The 13,579-nt window shown below is 62.4% G+C and overlaps 3 protein-coding genes across 3 annotated transcripts; 2 read left to right on the forward strand and 1 right to left on the reverse strand.

Moving 5' to 3' along the window:
• Nucleotides 1-603: 603 nt before the first annotated feature.
• On the reverse strand, nucleotides 604-2,540 carry CHLRE_03g195000v5 (uncharacterized protein). Its single transcript, XM_043061235.1, has 2 exons — nucleotides 2,338-2,540; nucleotides 604-2,096 (listed from the first exon to the last, which is right to left on the reverse strand). Exons 1-2 carry the CDS (start codon nucleotides 2,446-2,448, stop codon nucleotides 1,860-1,862), a joined length of 348 nt encoding a protein of 115 aa, XP_042926364.1. The 5' UTR covers nucleotides 2,449-2,540; the 3' UTR covers nucleotides 604-1,859.
• Nucleotides 2,541-2,670: 130 nt separating this feature from the next.
• On the forward strand, nucleotides 2,671-9,112 carry CHLRE_03g195050v5 (uncharacterized protein). The gene is made up of 9 exons (XM_043061236.1): nucleotides 2,671-3,245; nucleotides 3,593-3,684; nucleotides 3,898-3,989; nucleotides 4,374-4,473; nucleotides 4,679-4,749; nucleotides 4,943-5,054; nucleotides 5,214-5,277; nucleotides 5,430-5,638; nucleotides 6,073-9,112. Exons 1-9 carry the CDS (start codon nucleotides 3,107-3,109, stop codon nucleotides 6,454-6,456), a joined length of 1,263 nt encoding a protein of 420 aa, XP_042926365.1. The 5' UTR covers nucleotides 2,671-3,106; the 3' UTR covers nucleotides 6,457-9,112.
• Nucleotides 9,113-9,160: 48 nt separating this feature from the next.
• CHLRE_03g195100v5 (uncharacterized protein) lies at nucleotides 9,161-12,752 on the forward strand. Its single transcript, XM_043061237.1, has one exon. The coding sequence runs from the start codon at nucleotides 9,419-9,421 to the stop codon at nucleotides 10,895-10,897; it is 1,479 nt and encodes a 492-aa protein (XP_042926366.1). The 5' UTR covers nucleotides 9,161-9,418; the 3' UTR covers nucleotides 10,898-12,752.
• Nucleotides 12,753-13,579: the final 827 nt, after the last annotated feature.

The following is a 13,579-nucleotide window of genomic DNA, read 5'->3' on the forward strand; positions in this document are numbered from 1 at the left end:
TGCTATTGGAACAAGGCAAGGGTTCACGCGGTGGTTTGAGCTGGCCGTTCTGGCGTTGCGGTTGCTAAGTTGCTTGCTCAAGTGAGTGCACCCCGGCCAGCTGTCGCCGTACGGACACAGGCCCCTGATCGTCCAGGCATGTCAATTGCGTCCCCAAAATCCAGGGGTGGTCTCGTCGGTGCATCCAGGACGCCCCTGCACTGCACCTGCGCACCAGCCTCCTCACAAGCTGCACGTTCACTACCGCAGTAACCCCAAGTCCCACCAGGGCTCCTATCTTAATGTCTCCAGACATTAATTGGCCATTTTGGCCGTTTCCTAGACATTCCTCCCGGGGGCTAATGTCTGGGGCGAGACTTTGTTGGCCCGGGTTTGGGGCGGGTTTTGTCTCAATTCCTATGGAGAAGCCCCCAAACCGCCATGTGCCCAGACAAAAGACGGCGGCCACCCGGCCGTTTTTGTCTGGAGCTAGACATTACCCCCAAAACAAGATACGACCCCTGAGTCCCACCCATTGCGTGCTATTACGATTGACTGTGCGGTCAACACGGCTGTCATATCGACCATAAGGTCAACCTGCTGATGCTGAGGGTCGCATTGTGCACCCATCTAGTGTTACAGCCCACCATCGCCAGCGGACGGTGACTGCCCGACCGACTCGAGGCATCCTAGGCTCTCAGCTCCGCTCTCTCGCCATCGCCGCGCATGCACTAAGTTCGTGTCTCGTTATATATACACCTCACATGCACCACCTCTGAAAGGTGCGTCTTTCTCTGAAGCCTGTCCCTAGCACACCCACGCTCGTGGTACCAACAAACTACCGTGTCCTCCGCTTCAGCCATGCCCTTATCCCGGCAACGAAACGCGAACAATGCACACATCAGCACGATCTATATGCCACGACAGTGGAGCCGAATCCCATCCGGGCTCAACCCTTATGCCGCGCATGTGCTTCGTGACAAACTATGAATGTACATCTCGAGGAGGCCCCGTGCTCTGACACCGAAATGGGCCACGACACAGCACTTGACGCTCCCGAGCGGACGCAGCCCCCGCTGGCCGCACCAGCGCCAGCCTGCTTACTCCTCATTATCATCATCCCCTAACCATCATACCTGCACATGTCTATGCAATGCAACGCTCTCACAAAAGCGCCCCACCACCCGACCCGCATGACCTGCGCGGCATTTGCCTGCCGCAGGTCCTGCCTGCAATGCACGTTGCAACTGTTTCCGCAGAGGCGCCTGCTCAGTGGCTCAACCCTGGCAGCACTCCCAGATTGATGTGGTCCCGTCCCGTCGATGCGACGCATGTGTCCTGTCCTCATGCCCACAGCCAACACGGTGTGTTGGAACGAGCATATGCAGCTAATATGCGCCGCAATGCAGTGGCTATGCTACACCGTGCAGCTCGGCAACTCACACAGAACACGCAACACACGAAAAGTACATGACACACGCACAGTGCTGTGGCCCTCACATGCTCCGACACAGCGGCGGCGCAACAGACCAGACCACCCTCCGTTTGCAGGCCACCACGATTTGACAAACCAACTAAAAGTCTACATAGTAAGGTCTTCTCTGGGTAACAAATTTTACTACTCTCACACTCATGTGCAGCCTCAGTGTCGCAAAGCTGGCGGTAAAACGTCAGTCGCCTAAACCCGACAATGAAGGGAAGCAGCGTTCGGCCATCGCACGTGACGCCACACTGGCCCGCAAATGCTGAAGCCACGCCGCCCTTGCCTTCCGGTTTCAGCAAGCACGTGTCCGTGACCTCCCAAAAGCTGAATTCGCAATCCGCCTCCCGCCTAAAACCGTTGTTAAGCCTGCCCGGCCAGCTCTCGTTCGCCCTCCGTATCACCGTCCCTTGCCGTCTCTGCCCGCTGGCTGCTGCGTGGGGGGCGGCTGGTAGCTGAACTTGAGGGCATCCGCATTCGCCCAGTCAGGGTGCGCATCCTTGAGGGAGCTCACGTCCAAGAGCGCCAGCTCGCCAGCGTCCCCGCTCTCACACCTCCGCAGCGTATATCTAGCCACCGGCGAAGCGGTACGAGTGCTGCTCGAACCCGCCTTTGTGACGCTTGCAAATACGTAGTCCTGTAGTTCAACGGCATCGCAGGCAACGCCGGCACAGGCACGGTTGCCGTCAGGCCAAGTCATGAAACGTCCACGACAACCATCGTCCTCCCAGGTCAGATGTCCGTTAAACCATTCGTCAGCTCAGTGGTATGAACAGTCTCAATCTATTCGTTACATCCCAAAAGGTCGCGCCGCAACGGCACGGCCAGACGAACGAACGGGCACTCCACAAAACACGACTGTGCCTAAGTGGTCTCACCAGGACTGCTGGTGGCACGCCAGGCGCCAGGACTTGCACCATTCTCCGAGTGTCGCGCACGCTGAGAGAGCTGCCTCCCAGCTTGTGAGAACCAGGGCCCTCTCCGTCCATCGTGCTCCGAGCCCAGGCTGCGTAGATGTGGACTGAACAGTCACTGTAGCTGAAAAGCAGTTTAAGCCAAATGCAAATCAATTGAGTTTAGACCAGTGCCTCCGCCAGCTGGCACGGTTCATGCGGACAATTGGCGAAGCTCCTCGGCATCCTGGTTTGCCCGACGAGCCCGCGGGAGCCACGATAGCGGGTCATAAACTTGCCCTCAATGGCGGTCATTCCAGGAATTTGAGCAAGCGGCACGCAAGCAAACGAAGGGCCCAGAAAGTGCAGACAGGGTTTCAGCTGGGGCGCAAGCGGGCATTTCAGTTCATGAATACAGCATCGCAACACATATGGCGTGACCCAGTCGGAAATCCCCGGTCAAGCGAGCAAGTGAATGTGCAAGGTGCACCAGTGAACCAGGCGCTCACGTTCGACAACTAATTATAAAATTATTATCATAAATGTACTGAAAGCATGCCTAGATAATTAAGCCTCTGGCAGAGCAAAGCTCACTGTGTAAAGACTGAAGTCTGAAGCGACCGCCTCACGAATCAGCGCACGCATTCATAACTCATCATGAATGTTGTCTAAAACCAACCTAGGCCAGGGCCAGGGAAACGCCCCAGCGCGACGATGCGGGACACGCACTCGCGCCCCCGCTTGGCGTACCAATATGCAAGCCCACCGGCTTTGCTGTGCATCGATGACTACAGCAGCAGCAGTGGCCGGGATGGACAGCGGGGCTTTGGCCAAGCCGGTGGGCAAGAGGCCCCTTGGTCGGGACGGCCCGGACGTGTCAATCCTATGCTTCGGTGAGCGTCAGCCCGGCACTGCCTGCCCGTCGCGCGTGGACCAGCTTGAGGGAAAGAGCCATGTGTGGGATCATGGAGAAAAGTGTAAGCTATGCCAGCTACAGGGGCGACGTTCATGTCTACGTTGCTTCCGGTCGTCTGAGTGGCGTGTGCCCGGGCCTCCATACCGTATCCCAGCCTGCTGGCATCTGTCACAGTCACGCTCATAAAGCGACTGCGGAACCGGCAGGAACCCACCAGCCGTCACAGCGCCGCAACATCCGCGCCATTCATGTCGTTCCCGACGCGGTGCCCGCTGTCACCCACCTCTGCTGGTTGCCACCCACTTCACGCCCTCTCGCGCCCAGGCTGCATGCTGTTCGGCGAGAGCACCAGCTACCCGCAGGCCGAACAGCTACTGGGCATGTGCATGGAGGCGGGGGTCAACTTCTTTGACACGGTGCGCATGTGCGTGTGTGTATGTGTATGGTATGTGAGCACATGCCCGTACCGTGAAGCGGATTGCCGCCACCCCGGCCAGCAATCCCAGCATGTGCGGTAATCATACCAGGCTAGCTGGCCGCACCCTTTCCAGGAAGCGCACATACCGGCCCCTTGAGCCGCCCGCTTCAGACGGCTTACCCGCTGCTGCTGCCGCTGCTACTGTGCACAGGCGGAGATGTATCCTGTCCCGCAGCGCGCCGAGACGCACGGCGCCTCCGAGGAATACTTGGGGCGCTGGCTGCGGAGCGGAGCCGTGCGCAGGTGCGCGTGGTGGCCTTGCGAGGTTGCAGCGGTGGCTGTGGCTGCGGCTATGGCCGTGTCTGTGCCCGTGTCTTTGTCTGTGGCTGTGGCTGTGACTGAGTTGGGCGGAGCTGAGGCCCCAAAGGCAGCGAGGGCGCGGTCCGCAGGGGCAGCGGCACAGGAGGCCACTAGGGTAATGGGTCGATGGCAGTGATAAAAGACCTCAGCCACAGCTGCGGCTTGGCAGCGCTGTGCAGTGTGACAGGGAGGTCTGCCTGCGGTCGCGCGGCACCCCCTGCTGGTCTGGTTCAGCCTGGGGTGGGAATGACCTCTTAACCCTGTAACGGTTACCACTTCCGGCGCTATCGCCGCGGTTACCACTTCCGGCGCTATCGCCGCCTCCAGGGAGGACGTGGTGCTGGCCAGCAAGGTGGCCGGGCCCAGCGGCCAGATGACCTGGATACGCGGGGGGCCGCACAAGGTGGACGCACACAACATCCAGCAGGTGAATAGAGCAGGACGGCCGAGGCGGGCGGCTGGGTGGGCGGGCAGGCGGGTGGGTGCTGGGTAGTAGAGATGGAAGCAGGAACATCGGGCCTCAGGGGCGCTGGGCTCACAGGAAGCGTCCACTGAGTCACTGGTGAACGGCATTGGCACACGCCGCGCAATGTGCCGCTCTCCGGCCCGCGGCCCCCGCCCTCTACCGCCAGGCTCTGGACGCCTCCCTGCAGCGCCTGCAGACTGACTACATCGACCTGTACCAGATCCACTGGCCTGACAGGTGCGGGAGGAACAACATTATAGATCCGGGCTGTGGGGGGGCTGAGGGGGTTGTACTTGAGGGGGGGCCTGAGGGGACAACGTCAGAGGCAGGTGCTGGGTTCAGGCACGGGCGTATGCGCGCCTGTACCTACCACCTAGCACTTTACCCAGCACACGCGATCTCGGCCCCGTGCACACTCGCGCACGTGCAGGTACGTGCCCATGTTTGGCGACAGCGAGTACGACCCCTTCTGCGCCTACACGGGGGCCGTGCCGCTGGAGGAGCAGCTGGAAGCACTGGGGCGGGCCGTGCAGCAGGGAAAGGTGGGTGGGTGGACATGCGCAACAAATGCCAATTAAGTGGAGCCTCAAGAGAGGCGCAACGTGGGGTGGGGCTTGGCGATGGGTGAACAGGCACAGCAACGGGCAAAGCTTATGGAGGTTGATCCTGCGTTCCCTTCCGCCCGGCTGCCTGGCCCCCAGGTCCGATACGTCGGCTTGAGCAACGAGACGCCGTGGGGCCTGTGCAAGGCGCTGGCTCTAGCAGGTGCGTGTATCTGTGTAACGTAGCAAGCGAAACGCGCGGTTCCACTACTGTGTGTGTATGTGATTTGGTGAGCGAGAGCTTTTATTTTCCCACGGCGCAAGCGCGTAATTTCAACTCCCATCTAACGCAGCTTCTTCGTGCCTGCCCTGCAGGTACACCAGCGCCCACCGGTGCCAGTGCGAGCACAGGCACGCAGGCTGCAGCTGCCGCTGGCGCCGCCCCCCGGCCGCGTGTGGTGTCGCTTCAGAACGCCTACAGCCTGACCTGCCGCACCTTTGACTCGGGCGGCCTGGCGGAGGTGTGTCACCTGGAGGGCGTGGGGCTGCTCGCCTACAGCCCTCTGGCCATGGGGCTGCTCACGGTGAGGCGGTGATGCGGTGGTGCGGGTGCGGGTGCGGGTGCGGGAGCTGGAGCTGGGGCTGGGGAAGGGGCTGGGGCTGGGGCTGGGGCTGGGGCTGGGGCTGGGGCTGGGGCTGGGGCAGGGGCTGGGGCAGGGGCAGGGGCAGGGGCAGGGGCGGGGGCGGGGGTGGGGGCAGGGGCGGGGGCGGGGGCGGGGGCGGGGGCTGGGGCGGGAGCGGGGGTGGGGGCAGGGGCGGGGGCGGGGGCGGGGGCGGGGGCGGGGGCGGGGGCGGGGGCGGGGGCAGGGGCAGGGGCGGGGGCGGGGGCGGGGCCGGGGGCGGGGGCGGGGGCCGGGCAGCCGCACACACTACGCAACACAAAGCGCACTGCCGCATATGAAACTCCGCCCGACGCACACGCCGCCGCACCCGTCACCTTTGCCGCCTTCCCTCACAGGGCAAGTACTTGGCTCCAGACGGCGGCCCGCCCGGCGCGCGGCTCAACCGCTACCGCGGCCGCTATGCTGAGGCCGAGTCACGTTACGGCCCCCGACCCAACGTGGTGTCCGCCGTCGCCGCCTATGCCGCCCTGGCCGCCGACGTCGGGCTCAGCCCTACCGCCCTGGCGCTGCGGTTCGTGCTGTCGCGCCCGCTGGTGGCGAGTGCCGTGATCGGCGCCACCAGCCCCGAGCAGCTGGAGGAGCTGCTGCGGGCGGCGGCGCAGCTGCTTCCGGGAGGAGGGGCGGGTGGAATAGGCGAGGGGATTAGGGAGTGGCTGCCGGAGGATGTGCTGCAGCGCATCGACGAGATCCATGAACGCTACCCCAACCCCACGCCCTGAGCAGCAGCAGCGGCAGCTGCAAGCCGCTGGAGTAGCAGAAGCAGAGGTGGCAGAGTGAAACTGCACACCCGTACTTACGGGATGGTGGCGGGCGCGCATGCGGCAAGCGGCGCGACGGCTGGCGGGCGTGTCTGCCTGCCCGCCTGTCCGCCTGCCTGCATCAACGGCACGGCGCCTGCATCTCCACTGCCACATCCATCAATCGTCACAGACTGGACTGCACACAGCCACCGCGCCCACGGCAGTCGGGGCCTGGAACACAACTTAGCCAAGCCGGTCACCCGCCGGAGCGGCGCCATGCAGTGGGTGGGAAGCCAGGCGTGCTTAGGGGGCGGCACCAGCGCTATGTAAAGGCCGGCGGTCGACAGCAGCGCAGCTGCCACGCAGCAAACCTGCTCCCGGCACGTTGCTGCAGGATGCGGGATGGGTACCACGGCAGTGACGTGGGCTCAGCAGCAACCGCCGCCCCAGCAACCAGGAGCTGGACACACGCGTCATCACACAACAACCTGCGTGGTACCGCGCGGTGGTGGGTAGCATCGTTGCAGCCCTGGACACCTGGTCAGCCCTCGGGCGTGGGCTGTGTGTATTGCGCCTGCACGGATGCAGTGCCCGGTACATGATGAGGACATATGCAAGCAGTAGCTCGGTATACAGGACTTCGGACGGGGGCGGGGCGCACCGGCAACACAAGGACGGAGTATGAGTGTTAGTGTTTGGTTTGGGGCTTTGGTTGATGCGCCGCCCGGGCAGGCGAGATGTGGCGACTTGCATCTGAGCGATGATGAGTTTAGTATCGAGGCACGCCCGCGTATAAGCATGGAAGTTACACTGGTGGCGGCGGTGCTGCAGAAGAGGCTGACGTGGATGATCCCACGATTGCGGCGGCTGCGGAGGCCTACTGGGGCTCGGCAGCCGCTGCTGAGGTGGCGATCGCGGAGGAGGCTGCTGGTGTTGCAGGTGTCCGGGACGGCGCAGCCCACGGCTTCGGCGCCTCCAGCCCGGGATCAGGCGACGGTGGCATGCAACAGCAGCTGCAGCCACACTACCAGTACCAGCCGCCTCACACGAGCAGTCCGCAGCGCTACGTCACGGCAGCGGCTGCGGAGCCTACCGGTGCCGCCGCAGCGTCCGGCTCCCACAACGGCGGCGGCAGCACCTCAGGATCCATGCGCTTCCGTCGCCTCGCAGCCGCGCCGCCTGCGCTTGGCGTGCCGGGCACGGGGGTCGCGGCCGCTCGGCCGAACAGCACGCGCCCCGGCAATCCTCCTCGGCGGCTGTCCTTTGAGGCTTACGCCAAGTCGGCATTAGGGGTGCCCCTGGTGGGCAGCTTCTCTGGGTATTGGAGCGGGGTTCTACTCGGGCAAGGTACAGCCGGCCGCCAAGACGAGCGAAGCGCTGTTGGCGACGACGCGCGGTATGCAGTAGAAATACATGCAGCATGACACGAGTCCAAGCCGGGTCCATCCGGGTCAAGTCCGGGTGGTTCCATACCGTACCTGCTGGTTTTTTGTACGGGTTGTTGACTGATGAGTGGGCTGGGGTGCGCGCATAACGTTGTGGGAATTTTATGATCCAGGTAAACGGCGCTGCCGTGATTGCAGCACGCTCCTTGCATCATATTATCTCGATTTTTACACTATTGGGCGAAAGGATTGTCCATTCCGTTGGGCCTGAGTGCCTGGCTGTTGCACCGGTTGAGCTGTATCTCCATGAGGTTGCAAAGGGGAGAACCACACCGGCGGGGGGGGGGCAGAACCACACCAGGCGAGGTCCCTGCACCGCAAGATGGCCAGGATGTGCTGACAGGGAACGTTGCTACTGTAGCTAGTCCCACGACGCCAAGTCACGGGAGGGCTATCGGAGTAGGGCTGAGGATGGCGCGTGTCAGATGGCGACCATACCCGGCACCGGCATGTTGCACTGTGACACGCCACACATGGGGCTGGTGCGGACGGCTTGACGAGCTTGCGCGCCCCTGATCTTACGCATACCACAACTCCACAAGCTGCGGAGGCACGCCTTGGGTACGTGTGTACTGTGGGTAGTTGGGGGCCACGGGCGCCCAGCATGCACGTGATTTAACCTGCTGCAGTTTGATGGGTTCAATGAATACGGCTCGCACGGGGAGTACGCCTGATGGATGAGGGGCGTGGTATGATTCTTGGGCTAGTCGAAGAGCGCTTCTGAGGCTGTCTGTGGAGCTTGCCATTGGGCAGGTCGCTTCTGGAATTTGAGGACCGCGAAAGGAGTTCACCCTCCCCTGGTGTTCACAGGCAGGGTCCTCGGAGGATTTGCGGACCGGGAAAGGAGTTCACCCTCCCATGGTGTTCACAGGCAAGGCCCTTGGAGGATTTGCGGACCGGGTGTGAAGGCTGTCACGCACTTATACAGCCGCACTACCGTTTATAACACTTGATTGGGACTGCGCTGAACCTTGTTGTGAAGACACCGCCATGTCATTATTTCATTAACCGCTGGTTGACTCGGCTCGGCTGACAAGGTCAAGCCGCGCCGCGGCTTACTTTTTGCTAGACAGATGGATGTGGAATCCCACCTAGCCGAGCTGCGAGACGAGTATGAGCGCAGTCGGGCGTTCCTGGCGCAGCTCGAATTGTCTCGCAAGGTTCGGGAACCCGAGCCAGAGGAGTCAGATGCCTGCCGAGGCGAGGGAACTGCGAAGGTTGACGACTCAGCGCATGTGCCGAAGCTGGACGCGCACCCAGCGTCGCCCCGGCCGCAAGCCATCGGGGAACTTGAAGCCGAGGTGACTTCGCCATTCAAAACTGCGCCCAAAGGACTGGGTTCGCGCTTCACGGGATGGATTAAGAACAAACTCGCGCCGGGCGGCCACGACGACGCTCCCTCGTTTACCCGCTGCACCAAATCGTGTGTACTGCCTACTCGCCGTCGGGCTTCCTTCGCCACCGTCAACCTGGATTTTGGCGGTGCGCTCGGCGGCATGGGCGGTGTCGCAGTCGCGCCCTACAGCCTCGGCGGAGCCGTCCAAGCCAATGGCCACCTAAGTTATGGCCAGGTGCCTCTGGGCGTGCCGTCGCTGGGGGGCCACTGCAACAGCTCTGGCGGCGTGCCCTTGCTAAGCGGCGGTGCATCCACGCCGTCTTCGGCCGCCGGCGGCCGCGGCTGGGCACCCATGTCGCGCCGCGCCAGTTTCGTAACTTCAATCATAATGCGTTCTTCAGCCAGCAACCAGGTGCATTCGCAGCCGGGCGGGTGCGGCGACGGCGATGGGGACGGGGATGGTGTGCTGCTGAACACGGATGAGAACGGGGTGGCGGTGAGAGGGCCGGGGCTGGCGGCACCGACGGCGTCAGGTCACCTCAGTGGCGTGCTGGGGTCAGGCCATGCCGGTCCGATCGCGCCGCTGCATGTCGCGCCCGCCAGCGCACTGCCTTCACAGCGCTTCTCTCGGCGTCGCTCGTCCCTAGACGAAAGGCGCCCAGCCGCCACCGCCGTCGCTGCGAGCGGCAGCAGCAGGGGGCTTGTGCCCTCCGGTCCGCGGCGCGCCAGCCTGGACCTCCAGCGGTCGCCGCCCATGGCTCTGTCCACAACGACAGGAGCCGGACCTAACGCGGCACTGCCTGCAGTAATCAGGGCAGAGGTGGCGGCGGCGGTGCCTGATGAGTTGGCGGAGGTGCAGCGGCACTTCCTGCCGTCAGTGAACGCTGCCCAGGGCCAACAGCCGCCACAGCAGCAGCGGCATTCCACAGGCTACTGGCCATGCTTTGCAAGCGAGCAGCAGGTGTGGATAAAGCGCGACGGCAGCGGCGGCGCCGACCCCGCGCCCGCAACCTTCAGCCAGGCCGGCCCAGTTTCAGCTTCAGGGACCGGTGGCGTGGCGGGTGCGCGCGCTGGTGCGTCGGCCTCTGACGCACATGCCTTTTACTCGGGCACGGGCTCGTCAGGGCCGAGCACTCGGTTCTCAAGCGTCACTGCCATGAGCGGCGCCGGTGCGCCTGGTGGCGGCGGTGTTGCAGAAGAGGCTGACGTGGACGATCCCATGATTGCGGCGGCTGCGGCGGCCTACTGGGGCTCGGCAGCCGCTCCTGAGTCGGCAAAGGAGGTGGCTGCTGGTGTTGCGGGCGCTTGGGTTATGCGGGGCGGCGCAGCCCACGGCCTCACCGCCTCCAGCCCAGGAGCAGGCGACGGCGGTATGCAACAGCAGCTGCAGCCACACTACCAGTACCAGCCGCCTCACACGAGCAGTCCGCAGCGCTACGTCACGGCAGCGGCTGCGGAGCCTACCGGTGCCGCCGCAGCGTCCGGCTCCCACAACGGCGGCGGCAGCACCTCAGGATCCATGCGCTTCTGTCGCTTCGCAGCCGCGCCGCCTGCGCTTGGCGTGCCGGGCACGGGGGTCGCGTCCGCTCGGCCGAACAGCACGCGCCCCGGCAATCCTCCTCGGCGGCTGTCCTCTTAGGCTGACGCAAGGCCAGCATCTCCAATCGGCCTTGTAACGGGACCGTATGAAGGCTCGGCAGGGGTCGCTGGAGTCAGGGTCAAGTCTGGGTCAAGTCCGGCGGGTGGTGCCAAACCGTACTCTACGGGTTGTAGACTGATGGGCTGGAGTGCACGCATATGGCATACCGTTTTGGGAATTTTATATGATTTAACTAAACGCGCGCTGCCGTTATTGCAGCGTGCTCCGCATCATACTATCTCGATTTTCACATTTTAATAAAGGAACGTCCATTTCGTTGGGCCTGAGTGTCTGGATGTTGTACCGGTTGAGCTGTCTCTATCTCCGTGAGGTTGCAAAGGGGAGAACCACACCGGCGGGTGGGGGGACCACACCAGGCGAGGTCCCTGCACCGCAAGATGGCCAGGATGTGCTGACAGGGAACGTTGCTACTGTAGCTAGTCCCACGACGCCAAGTCGCGGGAGGGCTATCGGAGTAGGGCTGAGGATGGCGCGTGTCAGATGGCGACCATACCCGGCACCGGCATGTTGTACTGTGACACGCCACACATGGGGCTGGTGCGGACGGCTTGACAAGCTTACATACATCACAAGCTGCGGGGGGCACGCCGATTGCGTTGCCTAGACCTGACATTGAATCCGCGAGCGTGTGACTGGAGGTCACCAGCAAAAGTTTGACGGGTCTAATGAATAACAGCTCACACGGGGGATACGGTACGCGTGGATGGGCTAGTCGAAAAGTGCTTCGGAGGATCTGGCAGCACTTTCGGCCACTAGTGCAATCTCAACACGGGCGGGCTTGGGGGGGCACGGCGGACTTGGTGGGGTTGTCGGGAACTGCGAGGCCTGAGCTAGGAGGCCGTATTTAGGAGGCCGCTGCGGGCCACGAGTGAGTTGCAAGGCTGCTTCAGGCATGAGTGGAGGCTATCGTCGCACCGAGAGATTGGGTTGTCGTTTGGGCCGTGGCGGTTTGCAGCGCTACACGGCAGTAAGGTGTCAATAAGTGCTTCGGAGGAGGCTGCCATGGGGAGGTCGCTCCTGTCAGGGTCAGATCAGATTTGCGGATCGCGGGTGCGGGCTGTCACGCAGCCAGGTGAAGGCTGTCACACGCAGCCACATAATGGCTGACATAGTACTTGGACTGAATGCCAATAATGGCGCAATGTCAGTAACCCCTGTGAACAAGAAGTGGCTGAGCCCACGCCTGTGTGACAAAAGCAGTCTACCGGCAATTCTTGACCCTGACGCTTCGAGCATTTCATTCATCTGGGGTTTTGACATGTCTCTATGTATTTTAAACGACCGTCATGAACACCATCAGTGGCTGACTCGGCTCGGCGTGCTGCACTCCTGCCGTACACAACATCGCGCACGTGGCGTGCTGGTGTGCGCTGTGCGCCTGCACGGATGCAGCGCCCGGTACATGATGAGGACATATGCGGGCAGTAGCTGGGTATACAGGACTGCGGACGGGGGCGGGGCGCACCGGCAACACAAGGCGGAGTATGAGTGTTAGTGTTTGGTTTGGGGCGTTGGTTGATGCGCCGCCCGGATCAACCGCCACCCGGATCGGCAAGGTATGGCGACATGCACCTGAGTGATGATGAATTATGTATCGACTCAGCAGGATGCGACTAAGCGTAGAAGTTACACGGGGAGTGACCTACAAAGTGACGACGTTAAGGCTGTGGAATGTGGCACGTGCAGCAGGGTGTGTGTGTTTAGGAAATAAAGGGCCAGACCCCATGCCCAGAAATCCCCCGGGACCCCCCTTGAGGGGACGACCGACCCCCCCCCGGACACAATCTTGTTGTTTCAGGTTGTTTAGGGGTTGAACCCCCTCCATTTAATACCAAAGTGGCGTCAATCGACTCCTCGTGACGAGCACTATCACTCCGTGCCATCAGCGGTCCTGTTCTGAGACATCGGTCACCGGCGGGATCCTATCCATGGAAATCCCTTCGACCCAGCCCACCCCGCGTGCAACTCTCTGCAATTTGATGTATGGACAGCGTGCATCGGCAGCCTTGTTTACAATGACTTCATGCGCACCAGCGCTTGAGAGCCCCGCCACGTCAGGCGCGTGTGTCAAACGTGGGGATCATGTTTACGCCAGGACGCGCAAATCAGCCCTCCCACACTTTGTTTGTGCTTTTTCCTGCATAACTGCATGTCTGGGCCTCGTCGTGCTGCGTTTGTCCCCTAGTTCAGCTTGTGGTGCGCTTCCCGAAATCCTGGGATGGACTCCCAAAACCCGGCGGACCCCCAGGGACGACCCCCAAAGTTGGCGGCCCAGAATTTCCTCGCCAAACCACCCCTGACCAAACTAAATGTACGTGTGTAATGCTCTCCGGAAGCTCTACAGTTTTGAGCATGGGGTAAGATTCTGAGCTGTCTACGCTCCCCCCCCCACCCCGGCGTGCAGCCCCACACCGTGCCCCACACGGGGAATGCTGGCCTAGATGAGGGCCCAGGAGGGAGTCTGTGCACTGCCCGACAAAGATTTCCAGGGGACGGCTGCTGCACTGAAGGGCCTCTAATGTACTGGAAGGAACCGCACAGGCGAGGTGCAAGCACACGGCAGCCGAGGCTGAAGCTGGCGGAAAACAACGCGCAGTGCCTGCACCGTGTCGCCGCGTGGCTCAATACACAGGAAATGTAAAAGTTACTCCATGTGTTGAC

Source organism: Chlamydomonas reinhardtii, chromosome 3 (assembly GCF_000002595.2).
Source record: "Chlamydomonas reinhardtii strain CC-503 cw92 mt+ chromosome 3, whole genome shotgun sequence".
Taxonomy (NCBI): domain Eukaryota; kingdom Viridiplantae; phylum Chlorophyta; class Chlorophyceae; order Chlamydomonadales; family Chlamydomonadaceae; genus Chlamydomonas; species Chlamydomonas reinhardtii.

Bases quoted from the DNA above. Each gene is read 5' to 3' on its own strand.
- CHLRE_03g195100v5 (XM_043061237.1), top strand. From the start codon at position 9,419: ATGGGCGGTGTCGCAGTCGCGCCCTACAGCCTCGGCGGAGCCGTCCAA.
- CHLRE_03g195050v5 (XM_043061236.1), top strand. From the start codon at position 3,107: ATGCAAGCCCACCGGCTTTGCTGTGCATCGATGACTACAGCAGCAGCA. The intron at 4,750-4,942 runs GTGCGGGAGGAA...GCGCACGTGCAG, and splicing joins CAGATCCACTGGCCTGACAG to GTACGTGCCCATGTTTGGCG. The intron at 5,639-6,072 runs GTGAGGCGGTGA...CTTCCCTCACAG, and splicing joins TGGCCATGGGGCTGCTCACG to GGCAAGTACTTGGCTCCAGA.
- CHLRE_03g195000v5 (XM_043061235.1), bottom strand. From the start codon at position 2,448: ATGGACGGAGAGGGCCCTGGTTCTCACAAGCTGGGAGGCAGCTCTCTC. The intron at 2,097-2,337 runs GTGAGACCACTT...GTTGAACTACAG, and splicing joins GCGTGCCACCAGCAGTCCTG to GACTACGTATTTGCAAGCGT.